At 43.2% G+C, this 24,700-nt stretch overlaps 1 protein-coding gene across 2 annotated transcripts; it reads right to left on the minus strand.

The window, feature by feature from the left end:
* Positions 1 to 10,498: 10,498 nt before the first annotated feature.
* LOC122413019 (serine protease 33-like) lies at positions 10,499 to 22,168 on the minus strand. Of its 2 annotated transcripts, XM_043423084.1 has the most exons (10): positions 21,050 to 22,168; positions 16,695 to 17,240; positions 16,530 to 16,586; positions 15,731 to 16,000; positions 13,732 to 13,817; positions 13,569 to 13,654; positions 13,348 to 13,485; positions 13,126 to 13,262; positions 12,505 to 12,662; positions 10,499 to 11,263 (listed from the first exon to the last, which is right to left on the minus strand). In XM_043423084.1, the coding sequence occupies exons 2-10, from the start codon at positions 17,224 to 17,226 to the stop codon at positions 11,105 to 11,107; spliced, it is 1,623 nt and encodes a 540-aa protein (XP_043279019.1). In that variant the 5' UTR covers positions 17,227 to 17,240; positions 21,050 to 22,168; the 3' UTR covers positions 10,499 to 11,104. The 2 variants fall into 2 exon arrangements, with proteins under 2 accessions (XP_043279019.1, XP_043279020.1); XM_043423085.1 differs by lacking the exon at positions 15,731 to 16,000.
* Positions 22,169 to 24,700: the final 2,532 nt, after the last annotated feature.

Raw genomic sequence — 24,700 nt, forward strand, 5'->3', positions numbered from 1 at the left:
TCCTCCTCTTTCTTATTCTTACGTTTGCTATTGCCCTCTCGTTGACGTCGATTATCATCGTAAATCATGCAACTGGATTTTCACAGTCGAACGGTAGCCCCCGCGCTGACCAATCGGCTCCTCGAATCGGTTGCGACTTTTCTCTTTTTACGCGCAACGTTACTCAATTTCTGCCTCTGTTGATTATTATATTGACAAAGTCCCCGGAAGCCTCTCACCGAATAGGAGCAGCTCTCGTGCGGAGACGAAGATGAAACGAATAAATCATTGTAAAAATCTCGATAAAAGTTGCGAAAAAATCCGAGTATTCCGAGTATGCCGATCGCATATATTTTCCGATCGATCTCTTCGGTACGATTTTCGAAACGGCTCGAAATGCCCGTCGCCGAAGGGAACCCCGTTTGGCCACTGTAAATAATACGAGTCTACGGTAAATTAGAGGAAAATATAATTGTGGAAAAGGGAAAGTGTCTCCAGTGGAATAGACAAATCCTATTGATTCTCGTGTTATGATTTAGTGCTGAGTAAGGGTGATGACCGACTCGGTCGTGGGCTCGTTGCAACGTGAGAAATCGTTGCGTCGGACGTTTCCCGAACGTTCCTTCGGTCGGTATGCTTTCGGGAATACTCGCGGATAGGAAAGATTCATCAAGCTCTCAACTATAGGGGGTTTCTCGATCGAGGCTTTCCGACGAATTTTCATCGAGAGGATTGGAAGCTCGCGCACGATTATCTAATGAAAGAACAGTAAAAGAATGCAGCTGTAAATGAGAAAAATGCTGTAACGAGTGAAAGTACGGAAGCGCGAAGATGAAAACGGAACAAGTTTCGAAGGACGAGGTCACTGAGCCTACTGACCCAATGCCGGAAAGTCACCGAAGCCATCTCGAAGGCGGCACTAAAATCGAAAGTCCACGATTGCACATAGCGCACCAAAAATAATTTACAGGCCAATATAACTCCTTACAATAGTTCTGCACACGTATACTCGCACGCGTGTGAGGGCGACGTCAATATCTTTGACCCTTAAAATACAACGCTAAGCTGCTGCTGCTTGGCCTCGTAGGCTCGTATGGACCCGGCTACCGGTTTACTGTACCGCCATTGGATGGACGTGCGATTCTGTGCGATTCTTCAAAAAATAAAAAAAAATAAAAAATAAAAAAACAACAACAAAACAACAACAAAAATTCTTGAATGAAATCCAATTCGCCCAGCAAGTTATTTCGTTTGTGCATTTCGTTGTAATGAAATTCGAAAAATGAAGAAGAATTAGGAGAAGAAAAAGATTCGATTTATTTCAAAGAATGTTGAAAAATACCTAAAAAGAAAAAATTCGAGTCTCGAATGAGATATTCGTGGGAGGACTTGTTAAGGTAGATCATGCCCGAAAGATCGTATTTTATGGGTGTCTAAATTGTATCGGTTTTTACTTCCCAATAAAAGATATTATCACTTTGAATTAATGTCAGAGTTATTAATTCGAAATTGTAAATAAATTTTTTCAACTTATCTTTTGGCGAATGAAATAACAAGCTATTATAATTAATCGGGCATCCATCACTGAACGAACCCGAAATTTCATTCGTCCCTGGCGAAAATACTATTATTTTTATGTGAAAAAACGCTTTAGAGAGGACAAAGAGAAAACACAAAGGAAAATCGATCGAGAAAAAAGATTAATAAAAATACAGAAGGCTATGACAGGAATGGGCCAAGCCAAGAAGAAACAAAATGTCGAAATAAGCAAATGTGCTGCGAGGTTACACGAGTGCTCCGTTACCAATTTCGTTCATCAATCTTTAACGTAATATATTTTTATTTTACTAGTAAGACAATCGTCTCGAATTTTTTCCCAGACCTCAATTGTAATATACTTGATTGTCATTGTGTGCCTTCATTCGTAATATGGAAAGATAAACGATTTTTTAGTCCTTATAACCCTGTGTTTTTTTCTTCATATTTAAACACGTTCATCTCAATCCTCAATAAGAATACTCGTTTAAACTCTGAGTAAATTTCAAGACTTTCCTAAGAAAATCGTATCGTGCATGAACTACCACCTTAAATAATTCGCTGTCAGGGGAGATGAATTTCTGTGATGTGGAAAGTTTAAGGACCGAGCTGCCTCGGTCAATAAAATACACACGGAAGCTGGTAGCCAAGAGGTTGTCCGAAGTATATCGGGGAGAAAATGAGCGGGTATAAGGCGCGATGATGAAGGTCAAATTTCGCAAGAATCGGGGTAAGAAGATGGGGGTGAGTCGTAAAATTCAACTGGCATAAGGCGTTCTCTCGAGTGTATATGAAATTTGTCGGGGGATCTGCTCTCGGGGCGAGTCGAAAATTTATGCGTCCCAATAAAGCAACTTTCTTCGGTTCATAGCCGCGCAAATTAGTGAGATACTGACGAGGAAAAGCGAGGGAGAGAACTTCCGTTGGGTGGCTGCTGTTTTCTCGTGATGCGACGAAAGCCGGAGAACGTTTTGTGAGAAAATATTAATGTTCGGGTCTTCCTGAGGACAGTGGGCCACGTTTACCGGCTGAAGGTCAAGGGCGAGGTCAACTTGGACACTCCGCCAAAATTCTATCCCGCTAAAGTGACAAAAGAAAATAAATAAAAACTCGTAGAAAGAAAAATAGAGAAGGAGAAAGAAGAACGAATGCGGAGGAAGCCTCATCGGGGAGGGCGGAACGCGAGAAAAAGAAACGCGACGGACAGAGTGGCGCGTGCCGAGCTCGTCCACGGGTGGTCCAACTAAATATTTTCAAAATATTTACCAGTTTTACACACGAAAAGTGAAAGAGAGAACGAGGAAAAAAAATTGCGCGTAGGGATCCACCGGACCACTCGGTAGGCTCATTTTCCAAGGTCTCGCACTAAATTTATGTAGGACACGCGCTCGAAATTATATCTTTTCCCATTTGACACACTTCTCTCCTCTCTCCGTGCAACCTGAAACTTCAAAGGCTCTCTCGTACGCTCAATACCCTTAAATTCATTTACAAATTACACATTTTCTATTTCCCCGTAGACACCAAGTCCGGTGAAGCCGTTTTAAGTTCTAACGGACGTGCCTCGTTCCAAGTTAGTGATTTTTCCTGCAAGACGCAATAAGCTTCGCCTTCAAATGAGTTTGTATATTGAGCAAAAGTGCATTGCGAGCTTTCAAAGGGAGCGTATTTTCATGATAATTTTTTTTTTCGAGTTGCAATTAAAAAATTTCTCATTCAATTGATTTTGTGCTCCGATCAAAAAGCTTTATACATATTCATTCTCGTTGATCGGAACTCTTGTCCTGCAAAATGAATGCAAAAAACTTCCGGTTGACTCCGATGATGCGCCCATCGTGCATGGGTACGAAAGAAAGGGGAACTAGAAAGTTAGCGCGTGGAAGGGATAAGAGGATGAAAGGAGTCTGCGAGGCTAAAGGGCGGGTATATTTTTGTGAGGATCCCGAGGGCGTGGAAGCCGCTTAAGAAACGAACGAGTCAAAATATTGTGTCAAGGACGCGTGCACGCGTGTTTCACCCCGGAAAATCGTGCTCGAAGCCTCTCTTTCTTCTTATTCTCTTTCTCTCGGCACGCGGGAAAATTCAAGGTGCCTCGCGTGACCCAAAAGTTTGAGAATTACGAGGAAGGATATCCCGGGGAGATTCGTCCTCGACCTATTGAACGAAAATTATGTGATTTTTCGAATCGTCCATATCCTTCGGACTTGACTCTCGGAATTTCACGTTTCCAACGTCGACTCGCACGCAGGTGGAAAAATATTTTTAGCCAGCGAAATGTCGGAGAGAAAAAAATGCTAAAAAATTGAATTTCCGGCGGACGCGCACTGGAGGCCGAAAAATTTTTATTCCAAAGTACAAAATAGCTCGAGGGTATAATAAAAAAAACTTAAAAAATTCTAGAGTCTCTAAAGTAGTTCGGCCGTTCGATAAAGTACGGTGAAAGTCCACTTTTTTCCGGTAAATAATAATTTAAGCTTCCCTAATAACGATAAGCACAGCTCCGCGGGGCCTCTTACGGGACAAATTTTTCAATTATTTCATTCTACAGCGTTCGAGCTGCGCGGAAAAGTTCATATCGTGGAGAAAATTTATCACAGATTCCGTTTCTTAAAAAAACTATTATCTGACGGGACTTTGAAGACAGAAAAAACATGAAAAAACTTTAGTTTTTGACGTGTCAAAATCATTCATTAAATTTATTTTTGAGACTGACCCAAGTACTTTTATTCGTTTAGTAGCTTCGCTTTTTTCAACGAATTGACCATTCCTTTCTTTATCGGCGCCATTACACCGATATAAACTTTCTTTCGCACAGTAAAAAAGTTCCCTAGGTTATGTGTATTCGAAGGGTCAGACTCAATCATTAACCAGTCAAAAGTTGATAAATTTTATCTTTTATGATATTCTTAAAGCATTTTATTACGTTCTTGTGATAAAAATATTCTCAACGTAAGTGTTATTCGTCAATTCTATTAATAATTTAGACTTGAATTTAATCAACACAAAGTATAGTTGCAAATTAGACTAGTCATAGAACACGGCCGAACTACTTCAAGATGCAATAAGATTTTGGGCTTCCAGAAAAATGTAATTTGTAAACTGGTATTTCGATCGAGGAAGTGAAAAAAAAAATGAATTTTATTCGTTAGATAACACACGAAATAATTCGTAGTTGTTGAAGTAAGTGGTGTTTGGTAGAACCGACAAAGCTTTCGTGCAACCATATGCACGTTGATATACAATAAAATATCATCGAATTGAAACGACGATTAATTAATTCCAACAATAGTCGACGCAATTGAGATCCGAAAAAATATTTCTGAAGGAGTCGAAAAACACTTTGATCTATGCGTAAGAAACTTTCATGCGATTTACTCGGACGAACCGAACGATTTGCCATGCAATAAAGAAATCGTTGCATCCGCCGCACATTTCCGTCCACCAAAACCGATCGACTCGAATACCAAAATATTTATTCCAGTGTAAAGTAAAGAATAGCTCGAAAAGCTAGTAAAAATGGAATCTCCGAATAGGTTTACGCGAAATACGGTCACCATTTCGCATGATCCACCATCAGAGATAGAGGGGGTGAAAAAAAGGAAAGACACGTCTGCGACATAAGGCTATTGACGCGTATAATGGCGGCGAATCTTCATCCAATTCCATGCTGGGATAATCGGGGTGAAATCGTCTCGTCAGAGCGAGGGTGGTACAGAGTTAACGGGGAAGAAGCGGAGGGAGGAAGGGAGCGAGGGAGGGTTTCAAGCTAGAGAGATAGCATCCGAAAAAGAAGCACGATGATATCGCTGACGAGAGACGCCGTATTTGGCTCCGGTCCAATCCAATTGGGTTATACGAAGTCTCAATGGAAGAAGCGGAGGGTGGTGTGCGCCGCGTTTCCATCCCCTCGCACTGGAGTAAATCCCCGTGCGCGGCTTCGACTCAACGGGTGATAAGGGCGCGAGACGCCATCTTGGCTATTACGGAGCTGCTCCCGAGGAGGGTTTATCCGGAGGGGCCGCCTCGCGACCCCTATCGAGAACTACCCCTCCAACATTGAGCACGAACGAAGCTCGGCACGGACGAACGAGATGAAGATACATTGGCCAGTACCCGAAAATCAGAGAAGCAATAAAATTCTGCTTGCCGAAGAAATTCCCCGGCTCAATCTCTCTCTCTCTCTCTCCGCTCCTCCCTTTTCTCCGCATATATTTTTCTCCGTATGAATATATATACACTCGCTTTTTATTTACTTTATCATCGGGGAGGAGAACATAATGGAATAGTTCCGAGCGGCGGATAGCGCTACGAAAACATCATTTAGCTGCGAGAGAATTTATTACTTTTTTTCCTTTCCATCGAGAGACTCACTTCGCTTCTTGGATTTTTCTTTATGTTTATCTGCGAGCACACTCCTGCGGAATATTCATCGCAAAATAGTCTCCCGTTTGGGGCGACTCGGTCGGTTTTTCCCTATTTATGGAAAAAGCCACGATAATGGAGCGTATGATGGGCTCGGAGTTTCTGCGCTACATTACGACCCTATCCACGTACGCGCATCCGAGTAACTGCGCAAAAAAGTAATAAATATAGATACTAGAGAAAAAACAGTGCTATCTCTTCGAGGCTGGATTCCGGGGGTTGTTTCGAGGTCGAACTTCGCCGCGCTGGTCCCGAGCCAGCTATCGATAATAGGAAAGATAAGGTGCTTGCCCGAGAACTGTCTTCCACATTATTTATAAGCGCTCTCCGTCCGTAAGGTCCGTAAGGAGGGAAAAAACTCACCGCGTACCCTCCGAATCATCAGACACGATTCTCCCCACAAACTTTTTCTCCCGCAAATGCGATATTTTCTCCGCGAAATAGATCGTCTTTCCCGTGGCCGTTTTAACTCGTTTTTTAAACTCCTCTCCCTCCCCGCCGTCCGTGTATAAATTGCTCGCGGCGAGGGCGAGAAGAGAGAAAGCTCTCTCAGTCGCATTACGCGAAATAAATGCGAGTTAATTAAAGCCTCTACGGACCATTACTCGCGGGAATATAAACTGCTCCCTCCCGCTCCCCGCCGCCTCCTCGACCGATACGTTATGGAGGGGCGCATGTACAGACAGAGCCCGTACCCGCAGATAGATAGATAGATAGTTAGTTAGATGTGTATATAGACGAGCTGGCAGACGAGTTAAAGTTTGTGCTCGGGGAGTGGGAACGTGGCCGGGACGAGGCCGTTCGCATAATTGGCTCTGAGCATCGCCACCTGAGACCACCGAACCCCCTCGACAATTCCCCATCTACAGAGTTGCAGTATCTAAAGATATCTGTGTGTGTGTGTGTGTGTGTATAAAATATTATAAATAAGCGAGTAAACGTAGGAAAGTGAGGATCGAAGGAAAAGTGATTTTTCTATTTATTATTCATTCTGTTTGCTTCTTACATAAAATTGGGCTGGTGTTAAAACGAGGAGTTTCGTGATCGTTTTCAACAACGATCCCCGCGGTGAACGAATAGTTCGCGCGGGGACATTTTTGACTCTCTCTCTCTTCGGGAACACTTACGAGGCCTCCTCATGGATACTCAGAGACGTGAGAAAGTACCGAAAGAACCTGCTTGCGAACATGTATCTATATATTTATGTTTGTGCGTATAGCCAAAGTGCAGGGAGCACCGCTAAGGGCAACTGCGAGCGAAGAGAATTACGAGAGCGGAAAGGTACGCGTTCGGCTTCCGTCGGATCGTCGAAACGAGGCCCTTTTTCAACCGTGAATATTTTCCGTCGGTGTAACGTGAGATATCCTTCGGTTTTCTGACTCTCTCGCTCTCTCCGCGGTGCCTTCCTTGCTCGCCCAGGTCATTCCAGGACAGCTCGCCAATTTCCGTGACGAGTTTTCCGTAAATTTACGATGTCTGTTTGCCGACAGAAATTGCGGGTGGCTCTTGAAAGTGCCGCGACGTCTTTACTTTCTCGCTTTCTCCGTCTTTTTCTTTCTTGTACCGTCTCTCAAAACACATTGTGAAGAACGAACGGGTGTTAAGGCGTGAAATTAACTTTCGTTACGCCCGCCACCGTAAGCATCGGCTCACCCTCCTTCCAACATTATTATATTCCTCGTCGGATTATTAACGGACCGGGAAATCATTCTCGTCAGCGACGATCTCATTAACTTTTTTCTTCTCCGCAGCGCTCTCGATGGTTTTCTCGAAGCACTGCTGCTGGCCGCTGCCGAAGAAAACTGTCGATTTAACAGGATTTTTCGTTCGATCGAGGAAGAAGCTCGCGTTGCGATTTGGCGACGCTTTCGGTGCAGCGTGCGATTTTTGTTCGAGCCAGCAGCAAATTCAACTTTTTGACGATCCAAGGAATTTCTTCTCGTCCGCAAGGTGCTCGCTGCGGTTCAACCAAAGTGTCTTGTTGGACCAACAATTTCGTATAGCCTAGAATTTTTCAACGACTAATTTTCCCATTGTGGTACAGGATAAAATGAAAACAGGAGCCTGAACAACGTGTCGAGAATGGTCTCGGTAATAAATTTAATCGATGCCAATCGACCTCGGTCCAGGTGCGAATCCGGTGACGGCTCGAGCGAGCGAATTCAATGAGGGCCCTTTGGAAATTAGGCGAGAGGAGGAAGCAAGGACATTTGGCCAGTTGCGGCTCGTGATTAAATGGGGGATGAAGATAATTGTGGAATGTAATGGAGCGTGCGCACGGCGACGCTCATTTGGAGCGTTTAAGAAAAGCGATCGACACCCCCGCAATGCGAGCGATGGTCAAGAGAGATGAGCCCGGGAGCGAGGGGCAGGAGGGCCAGCCTGTGAAAACGATCGGTCAAGAGGAAGAAGCGATGCTGACCCATATGCCATCGCGTGGGCGAGAGAGCGCTTTCGCCCCCCCGCTCGTTCAAAGGACCTTCCGGGGGCCCCCTTAAGGCTTCCAAAACCTCCCTTTCCCGGGTGCGATCATGTCGGGGACTCTCGTGGTGGCAACTGCAATAAAAACATGCCCCACGCTCCTTTTATGTTCGCCTGGAGCACAGCAGCCACGAATATCAGACCACAAAATAGCTTCGCCCCCTGTCAAACGTCATCCGAACTCAAGGTTTTCTCCAACTTTGAATTTCCTGCTCGTTCTTTCGCGTGCACGAGAAAACCATTGATCCATCCTCAAAATGATGAAATATATGTGACCCTCTGAAAATAATTTGTCCATTTGGCCGAGGTTCGTATAACAACGAAGAGACGAACCGTCCTCCGAGTTTCGGCGACGCTGGCCCCGCGAACGCCTTTCGCGTTTTTGCGGCCCCGAGCGCTGGCTCTGTTTTTCATGAAAATTTATCAACTGGGAAAAGGGGAAGATGCGACATCGGAAGAGGAAGGAGCAGGAGAAAAAACAACACGGGAAAAACAAGGCGTTCGTATATTTCGAGATGGGAAAGAAATAATGGGCAGTGCGAGCTTATTTATTGCATTCATTTGCTCCGTGAATTCGAGCCGGCGCGTATCCACACCGAACTCTATACACGTATACACCTTCGATCGGGAAAGTCTCTCGTTCTCTGCCTTTCGTCGAGCTCGACGTTTCGTACGCTTGTTGGATTTATCGCTCGACAGGAGGAAAAGTATCGAGCTAAACTCGAGCTCTCTATATCTGTGTGTCGTATTGCAGTTAATAGAGACGAGATTCGACCCGTGCAGTCAGTGCGATTCGCGACGTCGATGTGTAAATGCATACAATAGCAGGCTGACTCCGAGCCCGAAGCAATACCGCGTCGGATCACCGCATCGTGTGCGAACGAAAAATGACGAACAAAAATTCCCATCAGCCGTGTAGATTGCGAAGAGAGACTTTCCCCCTTTTTTTTTCTAAACATTCGAATGAATCACTGAACGTCTGCAGTTGAAAAAGCTCTTTTTTTTTGCAATTATAAAAATGAACACAATCAGGCAAAGAATGTAGAGGTGTGCAATGGATAAAAAAAACGACGGACTGGAAGAAATATGATTTGGTTGAAAAGGCGGAGAACGAGAATATTCGATCGAATTTTCTTCCCCTGTTTTGTCACGAGCCCACGGGGATAACTCGGAGCTTTTTTCGCTTGTTTTTCAAGCCTTCTCGCCAATCGTCCTTGAATAATTTCCCTGGGGAGACGAAACTTTTTTTCAGTTCGTGGTGCGATACGATTTTCCTCTTCCTCGGCGTCTACCTTCCACCGATACTTATATATACACTCCTTACAGATTTAAACTCATAATTGATTATTCCTTGGGTACTTCTGCCCCAATGAAATCACTGATGCACAATTATGGCGGGGAATGTCTCTCCGGAATTTATTGTCCGACGTTTTTTGAGCAGGCTTCGAGAGAATCAAGCAGCATTTTTGCTACCATTTTCGTCATCGAATTCCTCATCAAATTTTTCGACTGTTCGCGACCTGACCATTCTTCATCGAAGACGAAAAACTTTTCATTTTCTCTCAGCATTGAAATTCTTTTACGTGTTAATCCTGTTCAATTTTTTTTCTTCATTGAAAAAATAAAATACAAAAGCTTGAGCCTCGGGAATCCTGCTCGTCCTCCTCGAACAAATCTACCAGAGCCATCTGCCAGAGAGAACAGAAAAAGCTGAAAACAGGCCACGCGTAATCGAATGTCGAAGATGAAAACTGGCGCGAACAAATTTTGTGGCATTCGTTTACTGCAACATCGCTCGAGGGTAAAGAAACCTCGCTCCTGCGCTCCAAATTGCTCGATAACGTTCTCGAGCAGAGTTTGAGTCGATCACCGCGTGGGAAAGCTCAGCATAGACGGTAAAAATGAGATCAGTTCACTCTGTACGCTTGGTTCTCCGGATGTATTTGGACTGGGACGAGAGTTGTTGACTGACGGTAAGGTGGAAATGAGGGCGGGGGAAAGAAATGAAATTTCTTTCAAATCCGTCACATCGAATGTATATGGAATTGAGAAAAACGTGGTGCTCTCGATAGACATTGGGAAAGTCGTGTTTATTTGATACAAATAATAAATATAAATAAACAAAAACACACGTAAATTAAAGAAAGATATTTGAAACGAGAAAGAAAAAGTACTGCTTCGTCGATGAATCGACAGAGTGTGAATTTCAACAGAATTCATCAACACTCGTCGCGATTTAATTAATGCGTCATAATTTATTATCTTGGATAAAAATAATTATACTGACAATAAAATAGATATAAAAACATGTAAAGATATGTGACGTTAAATATTTACACAACGGATGTATCACATTAATGCCTAAACAGTTGGTCCCTTTTTTTACAACGAAAGTTGATTCGGCGACGTATCAACAGGCCAATTTTCCATCCGAATTCATGCTCTGGATAAAACAGTCGTTCACACATTCGCACATTCGCACGCGGACAAGTAAAAAATCGAAAAGTAATAAATATCGTCGTGTCATTAATAAAGAATCACTCATTTTGCTCACGTATGTTTGCCCTTTCGACCGTTTTTTTTTTTTCTCGTTGTCGAAGGATTGGGCGGAATCGAAATAACCCCGAAAGAATTTTATCTTCTCGGGGCTCCTCTCACTTATGAATCACCGCGCGCTTTCACTGAGCTACGAATTTATAACGTAAGTTATCCAATCAACCGTTTTTGCGACACGATGATAAATTCCTGGCTGTCCTGGCTGAGCGCAGGAATATCCTGCCGATACGATTCCAATCAAGTACCATCGTCCCGTTTTCTCCAGCATCAGTGGACCTCCGCTATCGCCCTAGAAAACCCGGAGAACAAACAACGTTTCGATTGCATTTGTATCAACGGAAACTCACGAATTATCCCGTTTCTTAAGGAGGTTGGATCGCGACGACACAATGTTGCCATGCCATGTTAAAAACATTGAAATTTAAAAATGATAAGACTCTAATCAAATTTGGTAAATGCATTCTTTAAAAATATTTATGACAATATAAAATTTTTTAGATTTTTCTACCGCATGGCTCTCGAGTAATTGAACACTAAAGTTCACGTGTATAAGCATAGAGTTTCCATAAGAACTTTGATTTAACGCCTTAAGATAATGGATCAGTCGGTAATCACACCTCGAATTTTTGAAATTGAAACTCTTTGACATCGTTCGTCCGATTAAAATAATAAAAATGTCATCGTACGTAGCACGATCGCAAAAATCCGATGAAATTTTTATTTTTTTGATCAGCCGAACGATGTGGAAAAATTTCCTTTTCAAAATTTGCAACTATCTCTCTCGCACTCACGGTTGTGATTACCGACTGATCCATCATCTTAAGGGCTTATATACACTTGTGATGGGCGGAAAAGTCGAAAATTTTTCATTAGATATTCTTCAAGTATACAATGTCTGAAGAATATTCTTACCAAATTTCATAAAGACCGGAGCATGAGATTCGTAGCTGTGGGTATTTCACTGTCTAATACTTGAATTTTGAAGCGCGATTATCTCAAAATCGACTTTTTTGAAAAATACCTTTGCGGTGGACACGATTACTAAAAAACTATTAATCCGATCAATACCAAATTAATACCACTTATTTATTATAATAATAGCTAATAAGACCTGGATGAAGGATTTCGTATTTTGTTGGAAAAAAAATTGTAACAAAAAAACTGAAAATTTAGCACCTCGAAAGATGAATTTTTCGTTAAAACTGTCGCCATTTTTTTTTTTAAATCAAAATTTTCACAAATCCTTCGTCCAGGCCCAAGCTATTATTATAATAAATAAGTGGTATAAATTTTGTATGGATCGGATTAATGGTCTTTTAGTTTCAAGTCCACCGCAACTGATGCTCGAAAAAAGGTGCTACTGGAATACGGCTTGTACAAGTACATGAAAATATGTGCTATTGAATGTCGTTCACAGCTTTTCAATAAACATTTATTTTCTTGTCGAAAAAAAAACCAAGAAAATCACGTTTTTTCACCCGCTGCAAGTGTATGTATAAGGCCTCAAATGATTTTTCGACCACTACTCACTTGACACGAGTCTTTGCCCCCTGCTCGATATCCAGCACACATCATCTCGTCGTAAATAACAACGTTGATGCCATTCGATCGATGCCACCTCTCACAGACTCTGTTGTCGATCACTGGCACGTCGACAGCTTGCAGAGTTTTTGGCCTCAGCCTCGATCCTTTTGAAAATCATCGAAAGATCAGTTCTTTTGAAAATTTCTCTAGGATTGTTCCACGTTTTGTGACTTCATTTATTAGAGATTTCACAACGAATCAACACGGTCAGAACTTAAGATTTTCTGATCATTCGTTTGCTCTCTCTTATGATTTTGTTCGATTAATTCAAAATTCATTACGCTGAGAAAGCATATTTGTCGATTCGAACAACCATGTTTTTGTTGGAGGGAGAAATATTCGTTTGAGTTAGGAAATCGAGTGTTCGAACCAACACGATTCTCGTTGAACGAACGAATTTTATTTTGCTGCTAACGATTCGCTGCTCCGAAAAAATGTTCTTGAGTCAAAAAATATCATTTCGAAATAAAGGCATTAAGAAATGGCAGACGAAATACTTTTTTTATCGACTCAGCAGCGTTTTTAAAACGGTTCTAAATCACAATGATTTCATATTTGTTTACTAACCCGCTTGCAGAGCACCCCAACCCGCAGCCCAACCATATTGTCCCAAAAAATCTTCGTTTCTGTCGGGCAGGCAGATCGGAGAAATATGAGGCATGTAGTGGACCGGGCGATCGAGTCGCAGTACCGCGACGTCGAACCTTTTGACGGAATAAAATAAGAATTACGAAAGATTCGATCACCTCGGATTCCTCGCGAAGGAAAGAGTGGAAAAAAGTTTCTTACCGATCGGCCTGGGGAGTGAATTTGAAGTAGGGATGGACTCGGATCTCGCGAACACCGAAAGTGTAAGCCGGCAGCGTTTCCGAGGCTGAATTGACGACGTAATCGCCAAGAGTCACTTGAACTTGACGAGCAGTTGCCCTAGGAAAATTCACTTTGTAATCACGCGAAGAATTGATCGCGGCAGACATTCTGCAATTCGGTGGAAAAAACGATTGACTTACTTGGCAACGCAATGACCAGCGGTCACCACGTGGTATCGGTTGACCAACGTTCCGCCACACCGACTCGACCCAATTCTTATGTAAGCCTAAAGTCGAAGCAAAAAATACAATTAGTCTGAATTCGTCGTTGAGAAACTTTTTTCCGATTGAAAAATCGACGTACCTGCCACGGAAAGCTTCCAAAGCCGGCTTCGTCACCGCCAACTATTCGTCTCTGAGCCGTTTGTTTCGTCGTCGATATTCCACAACCTGCCGACCACGTCAACCCCAATCGTTCAATTATCAATCACTTTTCAGTTACTTTATTTATGCTAAAATCTTCGTCGCTGTTTTTACTTTGATAATGCACGAAACAAACAAACAAACTATGGGACTTTCAGACTTGGAGCGATATTTGTTTTCCCTACTTTTTCAACAGTACATTCGCCACCGATTATTCTCTGAGCGAGACCTTTTATCGGCATCCACCGGCAGAATTAAGGGCGAGCATTTCGTTCGTTAGTCAATGCACAACACGCAATCCCAGGCCAATCCTGCTGCAGCATGCACCATTTTTCGATTAATCTCTCAAAATGTTTCCACGTTAAATCGACTCGGAAATATACAAGTGGCAATGAAATTCATTTGAACAAGCTCAGTTATCCGATTTGAAGAATAGATTCGTGAGTTGAAATAATTGCGAATTGCGACTGTGAATGGGAGAAAACGTAAAATCGGAAGCTCAGCGAAGTGAGCTCGTTCGACAGTTCTTCAAAATCGGTCGGGTTTTAGAAGCAAGAAATTTTGGAGGCGGTGAAACAAGCGACTCTATTCTGTGTACATCAGACACATTTTTCAAACTTAATCGATTGTATTCTTCGAAGTAGTATAATTAAGGTAGCTCATGCACGAAACGATTTTCTAAAGTCTTTAAATCTACGCAGAGTTTAAATGAATAGTCGACTGACACGCACATCAAATATTCAAGGCTTCGTTTTAAGGAGGGTGGATCGCGACGATACAATGTTGCCAAGCTAAACCATGTTAAAAATATGAAGAATTTCAAAATAATAAGAATTTAATGAAATTTGATAAATTTATTCTTTAAAAATATATAAGACAATACAAATTCTTTTGATTTTTCTACCACATAGCTCTCGAGTAATTGAACACTAAAGTTCACCTGTATAAGCATAGAGTTTACACATATACATCTCGTGCATAAAATAATATATAATCGAGATATTCATTGTCGAAAATGACAAGGTTAAGCATGGGCTCTTATGGAAGCTTTCAAAAAATTGCAAACTTCAACAATAAATATCTCAATTTCACGACAGGAAACCAAAGTTTAATACTGTCTTAAGCTTTCTGTTTAAAAAATTTTAACGTGCAAAGTTGAAAAATAGTTTTAACATAAGATACGCTTCAACCTCCTTAACGTTCAATTATTCGATAAGAATGTGGTAAAAAAATTTGAAAAAAATTGTATTTGTATACTTGATACCAAAGAATGTTTCAAATTCTGATTATTTTGATTTCGTGATCCACCCTCTTCAATCGTTATTGATATAATCGTCTTTAAATATGAATAAAAATGCACAGGGTCATAGAGATTATGCGTAAAAAATCGTTTGTCTTCGCACATTACGAATGAACGCCTCTTACGAAGTTTATGAAAAACGTACACAACGACGATGCTATGGGAAAAAATTCGAGACGATTGTCTTACTAGTAATAAAGATACATTGCGTTAAAGATAGAACGAAGTTGGTAGTGAGCACTCGTGTAACCTCACATTTGCTTATTTCGGTATTTCGTTTCTTCTTGGCTCGGCCCATTCCTGTCATATAGCTTTCTGTCTTTTAATTAATACTTTTTTCTCGATCCATCTTCCTTTGCGCTGTCTAAATGTTCATTCGCCGAAAGATAAGTTGAAAAAATGTATTTAAAATTTCGAATTAGTAACTTGAACATGAATTTAAAGTGATTATGTCTTTAATTAGGGAATGAAAGTCGATCGAATTTAAACACCGGTAAAATACGATTCTTCGGGCATGATCTACCTTAATGAAATAGTAACGACGAGGACGTCATTTGGATTTGGTTTCGATGAACTTGCAATGTACGTGAAGCATGCGAAGGTTGTTGTTTTTATATACACAACGCCTTGCTGAACTTACGATGCTCGATATTCGATGCGTCGATATCCGGTGGAAACTGAGGCTGTAAATGATCTCTGGTCGATTCGCTCGTGATAGTATTATAATCGGGTGATGAGCTAATAGCTTTAGCGTCTTTGCGATGGCAACAAGCGTACATAATCCCACCACAACTGCCGTCCAAAAGGCCGGCGGACATCCAGCACTTAAGAAAAAATTCACAGCTCCGTCCGTCAGCGCACAAAGTATCGTCACCTTCCCACAGCGGTCTTTTGCTCTCTTTCCGCGATTCTGCTGACAAATACACAAGCTCTCTTTTTTCCATCTTTCTTTCTCCCTCCCTTTATCATTCCCTTGCCCACTCGCTTCAACGCTCATTCATACACGCTTCGTAAAAGGAATATGAAAAAGTATTTTCAAAAGTTTATCCACCCGGGTATACCACCGCGTCTCGTTACCCCGAGGAAAACAAACACTCCAAGTCCAAAAAGCTCCGTCTGATTCGTCGTCGTCGTCGTTGTCGTCGTCGTCGTCGTCATCGTCGTCGTATTAACTCCGGTCGGTGATAAAAAGGAACACGAGAGAGCAAAAATAATGCGACGAAATGTTAGTGGACACAAGCCATGTTTAACGAGTACACGATCAATGATTATAAATCTAAAGACAATCGAACATACATCGCACAATTGCATGTACAAAAAGCAGCAGGGACTGGCGGCATGAGTATATGCGACTAAAGAGCGGCAGGCTCGCGTGTATCTCGAGCCGAAGCGACGGTATGAAATATTCTCAGGAAATATATTGCCAAGGATTCACGTACCTGTGTCCAGTCTTGGAAAATCGTTGGCAATGGGCTTGCGGTGGTCTGGAAAAAAATCTAAAATTCATACGATTTTGTGTGGATTAATGGGAGGAGCGCTCGATTATGGATAAATTGTATTTGGAATAACGTCGCCGTAGAAATATTTGACTGAGTGAGCTCTACCTCGATAATCTTCGTCCAATTCGGGAAGTTGATTCGACTGAAAGAAGGAGACACCGGCTCCACCGGTCGGCAAGGATGGGAAATCGTCCCTGAAAATGAGCCTCGGAGTGCGATGAGCCATCACCGGCCTGGGATATTCGTTGGGTGCGGACGAGGACGACGGCGGCGATCTCCAGTAAGAAGATTTCTGCTGTCGCCACGGCGGATACTGCGGATGCTGAGGCGCGAAGCGGATCCCAGTGAAAGCGATGTTCCTCCCGGTCGGTCCGGGCCCTTCGTAAATGGCTCCGGGGCCCGTCGGAAAACGGATGAAACGTCTTTCCCTCGCGACCCGTTCGTCCTTCGGATCCGTTCGGTTGGCAATGCTCTCAAGGCCGCTCGATATCGCGCCCACTGCCGCGGGCGATTTTCCTAATGGCGCTCGGAGGCCAATGTCCCCGGCGCGACCGCTCGATGATCCGCGAGCGATGTCAACCCACAGAGTTATCATTCCCAAGGTCAGAAACCAGCGGCACTTTCTCAACGTCGTCATCGTACGCGGGGCCTCTGCAGCAGAAATTTAAAAAAATAATGATGCGCGCGCGCGCGTTTCGGCGTGTTGAGAAAACCAGTATATATTCGAGCAGGAAACAATTTTATTGTCGGCGGAGCGCTCGGCGCGTTATTCGCCGATTCGTCGTGAGAGAGCAGATCGCGCTCGCATATGCCTGCGTCGGCGATGCGATCGGATGGAAATAACCCGTACGCGTATGCATCGAAAAAGTGACTCCGTGCGCCAGGAAGCGCGTATAAGTGAAAGTAGAAGAGTAACGTTCCTCGCTCCAACCCGGAACCGAATTATTTTATCGACTCGCGTGGTGTTAGGCAATCGAGCTGAGAGAAAAGCCCGCTCCCGAGCCCGCGTCTTCTCGAATCTCGTGGATCCAGCGGCAAACTCGAAACGCGCGTTTCGGGTCGATCGGGAATCTCGTTTTTTAGCGGAACTCGGTGAGGGAGTTTCCCGCGCGTGTTTCCTTCTCGTTATCAGCATCACTTTGGCTGAGACGTCGAGACGAAAGTCGCTGGTCCAATGAGGAGCGTCCTTGCCGGCGCGCGGCGAGCTTAGCCGAGTCGAACGATCCCGAGTGTTAGTGGGTCATTATGAACTCTTTCGTGCGGATCCATCGTGACTCGCAACGGCCACGCGGCACCGACTCGGCAGAAGTGAAAGTGCGCGCCGGCACGTACAATAATAATTCTTCGTGTGTTTTTCAAAGTACGCGCGGTGTGAAGTTCACGTTCACGCCGTTCCAGCTCGATCCACCCGCTTCTCCAGCCACTAATTTATCGCAAACAATCGCAAACGCCAATAATAAAGGTTTGATAAACGTTGGCTTCGCGGCCCAATCGTTCGCTATTACTTTTGCTCGAAATCGCGCTTCTTTGCAGTCGCGGATCGAACGCCGCCCGCATGAGGAGTTAAATGCTTTCCGGATGAACAAATCTTCGTGATGAGACCCGCACTTTCACGTTCTCCACGCTTTTGCACTGTCATTCGCAACGAGTTTCATGAATTATATAAATAATATGCACTCTCCGCGTGACACGTTCATTTTCCTTTTTCCATCTTTTTCAAAGAGCGAGTCGTTCGAGCTATCGTTGAAATGGCAAATTGATATCGCTCCGTGAAATCATTGAATACACTTGTGCGACGCAGGATATTAAAGCAGATGGACGAGTCGCGTTCACTTTCTCCGACGACATCTCGGGGAATTTCGTCCTCTGCAATTCATCAACGTTTGAGCGCATAATTGATGCGACCGAATGGATTCTCCTCCAACTTACCTCGTTATCTCGCATTTTCTTCATTTTTTTCTCCCGATTATTATTTATGCTAATTCGAATTTTGATGCTTCCATTATTGTATTCGAATCACGAGAGCGTTTCTCTGTAGCAAATATTTCTTCATTTTACCTCGTATATTATAATGATCGTAATTCGTTTCATTTTTTCTCTGTCTTCTTGCGCGCTCTCTCTCTCTCTCTCTCTCCAAAGATCTCTATCGTCGCGTCTGGTCTAGCGAAGATTTAGACGAACTTTCACCTTCCTGTATCCGGCGCTGGAGCAGCCTTCGTGTCCGAGTCCATGAAAATACGAAAGTGTTGAAGATTTTCGAGGCCGCGGTCGTACGCGAACGCTTCCTCCTCGTAATCTTTTTATTTGTTTTCATTATATTTTTCCCCCAGTTCTCTTCCAACGTTGTTTATTTCGTTACGAGTTCGGAGCATCACCCGACGCTGCTTCACTACTGCTCCTCGTCAGCTGGACCGCGTAAAACTTTCTCTCCCACTTTTCTCTCGCGAACTCGTTATTTAAGTTTATCATCCCGATTATCAAAATTCGTCGTCGTTTCAGCTGCTCGAATACACCTCGTCCATCAAACCGTACGACTCAATTATTCATTAATTGTGCAATCGTTGAGTGAAAACAAAAGATTTCGTGACGAAACGCGATCCCAATCTACTAACGAACGGTCCATTGCTCTCGAGAAATCTGACTCGATGTCGCAACGTCAAAATTTCATGGCCAAATGATTTTCCAAGCTAGCATCTTTCATATTTTCTTTTCGATGCTGAACGCGCATTCAGTCTTCGTATGAGTCGCGGCTCACGTGTGCATCCGAGATGCTCCGTTGCATCGGCGCGTAAAACATTTTCTTTCCCGCCTACGAAAGTTCGGTGTACCTCGGCAGCCGAAAACATACCGTTGTTATTATTAATTACGGGAGGCTCCGGCGGCACCTGGAAAACCGGTTCGAAGAAATCCCAGATGGATCTCGTACTCGTATGGGAACGCGCTGGGCTTGCGGTGTGCGCCTGTAAAAATGAATCTCTCGTGTATGCTGGAAGCAGTTCCACTCTTTCTTCGTGGCCTTGAAAGAGAGCGCGGCGCCTTCTTCTCGGTCTAATTCACTGATAGCCAGCAGCCGCTCTCGTGACGAATACTTTCCATTGTGTAACGGAAATTTGACCCCCCACCCCTCCCACTCGCCACTTTTCACCGCGGACTTCATTCCCCTTTTTTGGCCCGGTCTCCGCCCCTTTTTCCCGGCCTTCAAAAAACACGTCAATCATTAAATGAATTATTAATTCCTAGATCACGATCCCTCGTACATTTGGGAAATAAAACTTTCTAAAAGTTGATAAAACTTTGATTAAAGTGTCATTACGACGCTATTCGTGGATTCGAAAGACTGCGCAAATTTTCCAATTTCTTCACCGCGCGATCGCGTGGAAAATGAAGATTCGTCGACGGTGAAGAGCGCAATTTTTTGTGAGATATGCCGAGTCTTTGCGATTTTGACCGCTGGCAAATCGTTGCGGATATCGAGTAAAATTCATTCCCAATAACTCGACCTCTATCCCGATCGGTTAATCGTATATATTTATCAAATGAATATTTTTATTCTTCCTCGGGAACAAAAACGAAGCACCTTTTTTTCAACGTGGAGGTGCGCGCGGTGCAATAAAGCGAGAACGGCCACTTTTTGTTTCGAAAGTCCCCGGAAGCACTTTCACTCGAAGACGACCGCGCGAGTATTTCATTTTAACACTCATTTCGACTCCGAGTCTCTCGATGATTCGTGGAATTCTCCAAATGTTGGATAAGACGTCGACATACATATATATATATAAACACAAACGCGTATTTTTCCCTTGCTTTCTCTACTTTTACGTAATACTACACGATCGAAAATGAATTGAAAAAAACAATCAACAAAACGCGCGATGAATTCTCCCGTCGAAAATAGCCGCTCGCTCGTTTTCGATTTGTAACCATTTTCATTCGTATCTTATCTTATTCGCGATATTAAATCAAACTCCTTCAACGATCATTTTTCCAAATTCCACGCTTCGTTTTTCGGAGACTGCAAAAAGTGCCGATTAAATGATCGTCACAGGGTTAAAAACGATTAAGCGAATAAAATAATTTAACGCTGCAGTTCTTCCAATAACATCGATTGCTATTGAATCAACAATTTTTTTGTTCTCAGTCCGTGACTCTTTCACTCTCACGAGTTTTCGATGAAAGAGAAAGAGCAAAATCAGCCAGTACCGACACTGAAAGTCAACCGAGAGATTATGTACGTGTATAAATGTACATGTGTACTGTGAGATCGCGGGACGCACGTGGGCAGTGAAAGTAGTATCACATTTCCATGGTCAAGGCAAATCCTTTGAGCACTTGGAAATTTCAACAACAATGAAGACAACAATATGAGAACAACGAGCAGGCTAAACATGTTCATTTGTCCGAAGAAATTATCCCAATTTCTGTTTTCATAACAATAGTTTGTTGAGTGGAACGAAACTTACCGATTTCTATTTTGTTTGTCGATTTTTTTTTTTTTTTTTATTTTTCCTTCCAAATAATCCAAAAGTCTGATATCGCCCGAACGGGGAGTCCAAATAGTCCGAGTGTTTTTTCGTCGTCGATGAAGCAAACGGTCGGTTCAATAATGCCAAGGCACTAAACTCGTTTTTGAAAAACGCCGAATTTTTGAAGTATTATAAATTTCGCACCGATTCGCACGCCTTCATCGCGCTTGCTCCGCATCATCGATCCGTCGTTCCTTTCCTAAATGAGTTATTTATTCGATACGAAATGAAGTGCGATCACTAAAAGAATTTTTCTTCCTTTCGACAGCGTTAATCGGCTTGTTTCCTCCCCCGCATCGCGCCTCTCTCATTTGATCATTTTATATGCGCTCTTCGTACGTTTCCGTTGGCCATTCGTGCAAGAAATTCTTCAACTTTAAACCCCCTTGAGGTCTGTTTTTCGAGAGTTCTTCAAAGGGCTGCTCGTTGACGACTGAATCGCGCACTCCAGACCCATAAGGGTCGGAAAAAATCACTTTCAACGATCGATATTATTTTCACATTGGTATACGCGACGATTTTCCGCTCAATTCAAACCAGCCAGCTTTAAGGAACTGCCAAGCGCACTGACTCCGGAAGGTCTCTCGTAGCTTTTCGAATCGATGAATTGGCTCGAAATAAATGGAATATAAACAAAGTTTGTGCTTAAACAGAGCTGAATAAATAGTCGGCGCGCAGGATGGTTAAACGAGGCACTTTCCACTGTCTCGGGACTCGAGTCGGCTACCTCGCGCGCTCCACCGAGGAGTCCGTCAGGCCCCCAACGCTAAAGATAAACTGCCTTCGAGGCAAGCTGACTCAAAGCCCGACTAACGTATACAGAGGCACGAGCTCCCTGAACAGGCCGCCTTCTCTTCGTGCTTCTCGGGCTCCTCGCAGCCGTTGTCGTCGTCGTCTTTCTTCTCTTCGGTGTCCACCTCGTCCTCGACGTCGTCGTCGTCGTCGTCGTCGACGACGTTCTCACTTTCTCTGCTGGTGGCTCGCCGCTTTGGCTTCTTCTTCCCCTGACTGGCTGACTGACTGACTGACTGACTTCCACTCGCTCGCTTGTAGTTTCATTTCGGTGACTGTTAAAACTCTCTAGTGATGTACCGTGTGTTTGCCCCTCGCGGCAACTCCCACCGCATCTCCCGCGTAACGCCTTTTCCTCTCCCCCTTTTTTTTTATTATCAATCCACAACTTTTCAAAGCCTCCGATCCGCTCTTCATTTTTTTCCTATTTCCAACGCGAATTTTGCCCGATTTCACCATTATTTTTCATTCCCCAGTTCCATTCGACTTTCATTTTTAAAGGCTGTTTGCAAACCTGCCCGAACAACCGATTCAAATGCGTTTGACACTCATCGAATAATCGATGTTTCTCTTCCAGTGTGCGGGACTCTTGGAAAAATTCACCGATCAAATTCTCGCTTCTATTCACTATTGAATTATTTCAGCCTCGCTGCTACGAGCAGGGAAGGAAAAAAAATGATGAAAACGAACGCTAAACTTTCGAGTACCGAAGCACCGTTTTTTAACTTTCCGTCTCTATTTTAGAAGATTATTTTGCAATGTGAAAACGAACTCGAAGCGTGAAATTGAGAAGGCAATAATGCTCGTCGTTTCTGTCTGTATAGACGGATGCTCATTTTTATATATTTATATACAGTTGTGGGTTTAGTAATCGCCGAGCAACCTCTTCCTCTTAAACAATATATTAAAAGGAGAGGTTTTCTTTTATTTTCTGTTGGAGCGCTCCGAGGGACGGAAGGAGAGGAGTTAAGGTAAGGGTCCGCATGAAATCGCGTGACCAACGAGAGATTGTTTCCTCTCTGCGGTGCGACGTCTATCAAGTAGTATTTTGCAACGAGCTTTCCTAATAAATCGGTAACTTAATTGAACAATTAAATCCGTCAAATATTGGCAATCGATTGTCATTTCTCCCGCGTGTTTAGCAGCAGCAGCGGGGACTCGGCCTCTACAAATAAACTCTTCGAGAAATCTGCATGTTGGCTTCTTTTCCTCGATGCTTCATCCGTCGTACCTAATATTCGATGAAAATAACACGTTGCTTAATGGACAATTTAATCGCACCGTAGTTTTTCAGTCCCGAGAATCGATCGTCGTAGCAGGTAACTCTTCGAGCCTTTTTCTTCCGTTACTATTTAACGAATTTTGCAATCGAATAAGTGTCGAAAATAATTGTCGGACAAGTATAGCTGGACGTAATTTTGTACCTCGATTGTCATGAACTCATCATCATTGTCCATTGTCCCGAGGGGAAACGGAGCGAGAAGCACAAATCGTTTCGCACCTCTCGCTCAATTATATCGCCACACAAAAAACAAGGCCCGAAGAATAATAATAATTGTCGAGTAAAATTTTGTCAGTTTTTCATTAACTCGAATTAGTATTAAAAACACTTTATTTCCTTTTTTTTCTCGTTCCACGGTATTCGAAAACAATCATAAGAATAACAAAAAGCGCGACGTTACGAAATTCGAGAGTCCGTTGTCCTGGGAACGACTCACCGTACCAGGATCCTGTCCTTCCTCCTTCCCCTCCGTCCGCTGCCAAGAAAATGTCATGAAAATCCACCATCAGAAATTAATGAACCGCCGCGCGGAATTCGAGGGCTGCGAAAAGATTAATATTTCCGCTCGTGTCCGGCGATATTAATGATCCATGGCGAGTAATTCGGTAGATAACTTTGAAAAAAAGGGAAGAAACCGAGTCTCGAGCGGAGGTGCGATAAGTCGAGCCGCGGAGTGTCCGTGACTGCTATTTGTTTTTCCGTTTCATCGACACTCTCGACAATCTCATCCTGTTGAGATAAACGATGTGACGAAAAAATCTCAATCCACCTGTTTGAACTTGAAGTCTTTTTGTGAACACTTGAAAAGCAAAAGTCGCCGTTTTTTTACATCCGCCTTTCGAAATCTTTACAGTTCCGTCAGCGCTCGAGTCTTTTGGGAATTTCCATCATTGTGCAACACCAGAATTTACGTCACTTTATTGGCGGTACTGTCTGACCCGATTGTCAGTCCGTTTTCAAAATAATCCTGTCCTCCATCAATTAGACCATTATTTACTCGTTCGAGCATCAAATGTTCCTGGGCATCGAATAATCGAGCGTTATAACAAGTTATTTATTTACTTTCACCGAATAATTTCTCGACGCGCGTTCCAACCTCTCCGCAGAGACATTACGGAATTCCATGCCCTTGAATTTCTCGTCACACTGCAAAAACAAGCGTGTTGTTTTAACACGTTTCCAGCGTGTTTATGTTGTCGCCATTTTCGACACGCTTTTTGCCGTGTTGTTCATGAAAACAACACATATTAATCGTGTTTTATAAAAACGCCTTTCCGTGTTGTTAAAAAACGGTTTCCCGTGTTGTAAAAAAACGGCTTTCCGTGTTGTTACAACACGTTTTAGGCATTTTCCTCTTTGTCGCCCGATTCGACACATATCATGGCGTGTTGCTGTTGTGCATATCCGCACACTTGAAATGCGTTGTTGGCTTGCGAGTAAATTCACTCGCAAGAATGGCGAAAAATACAACAAAATATTTTTTTTTTACCGAGAATTACTACTGGATGCGTCTC

This window comes from Venturia canescens, chromosome 7, assembly GCF_019457755.1.
Source record: "Venturia canescens isolate UGA chromosome 7, ASM1945775v1, whole genome shotgun sequence".
Taxonomy (NCBI): Eukaryota; Metazoa; Arthropoda; class Insecta; order Hymenoptera; family Ichneumonidae; genus Venturia; species Venturia canescens.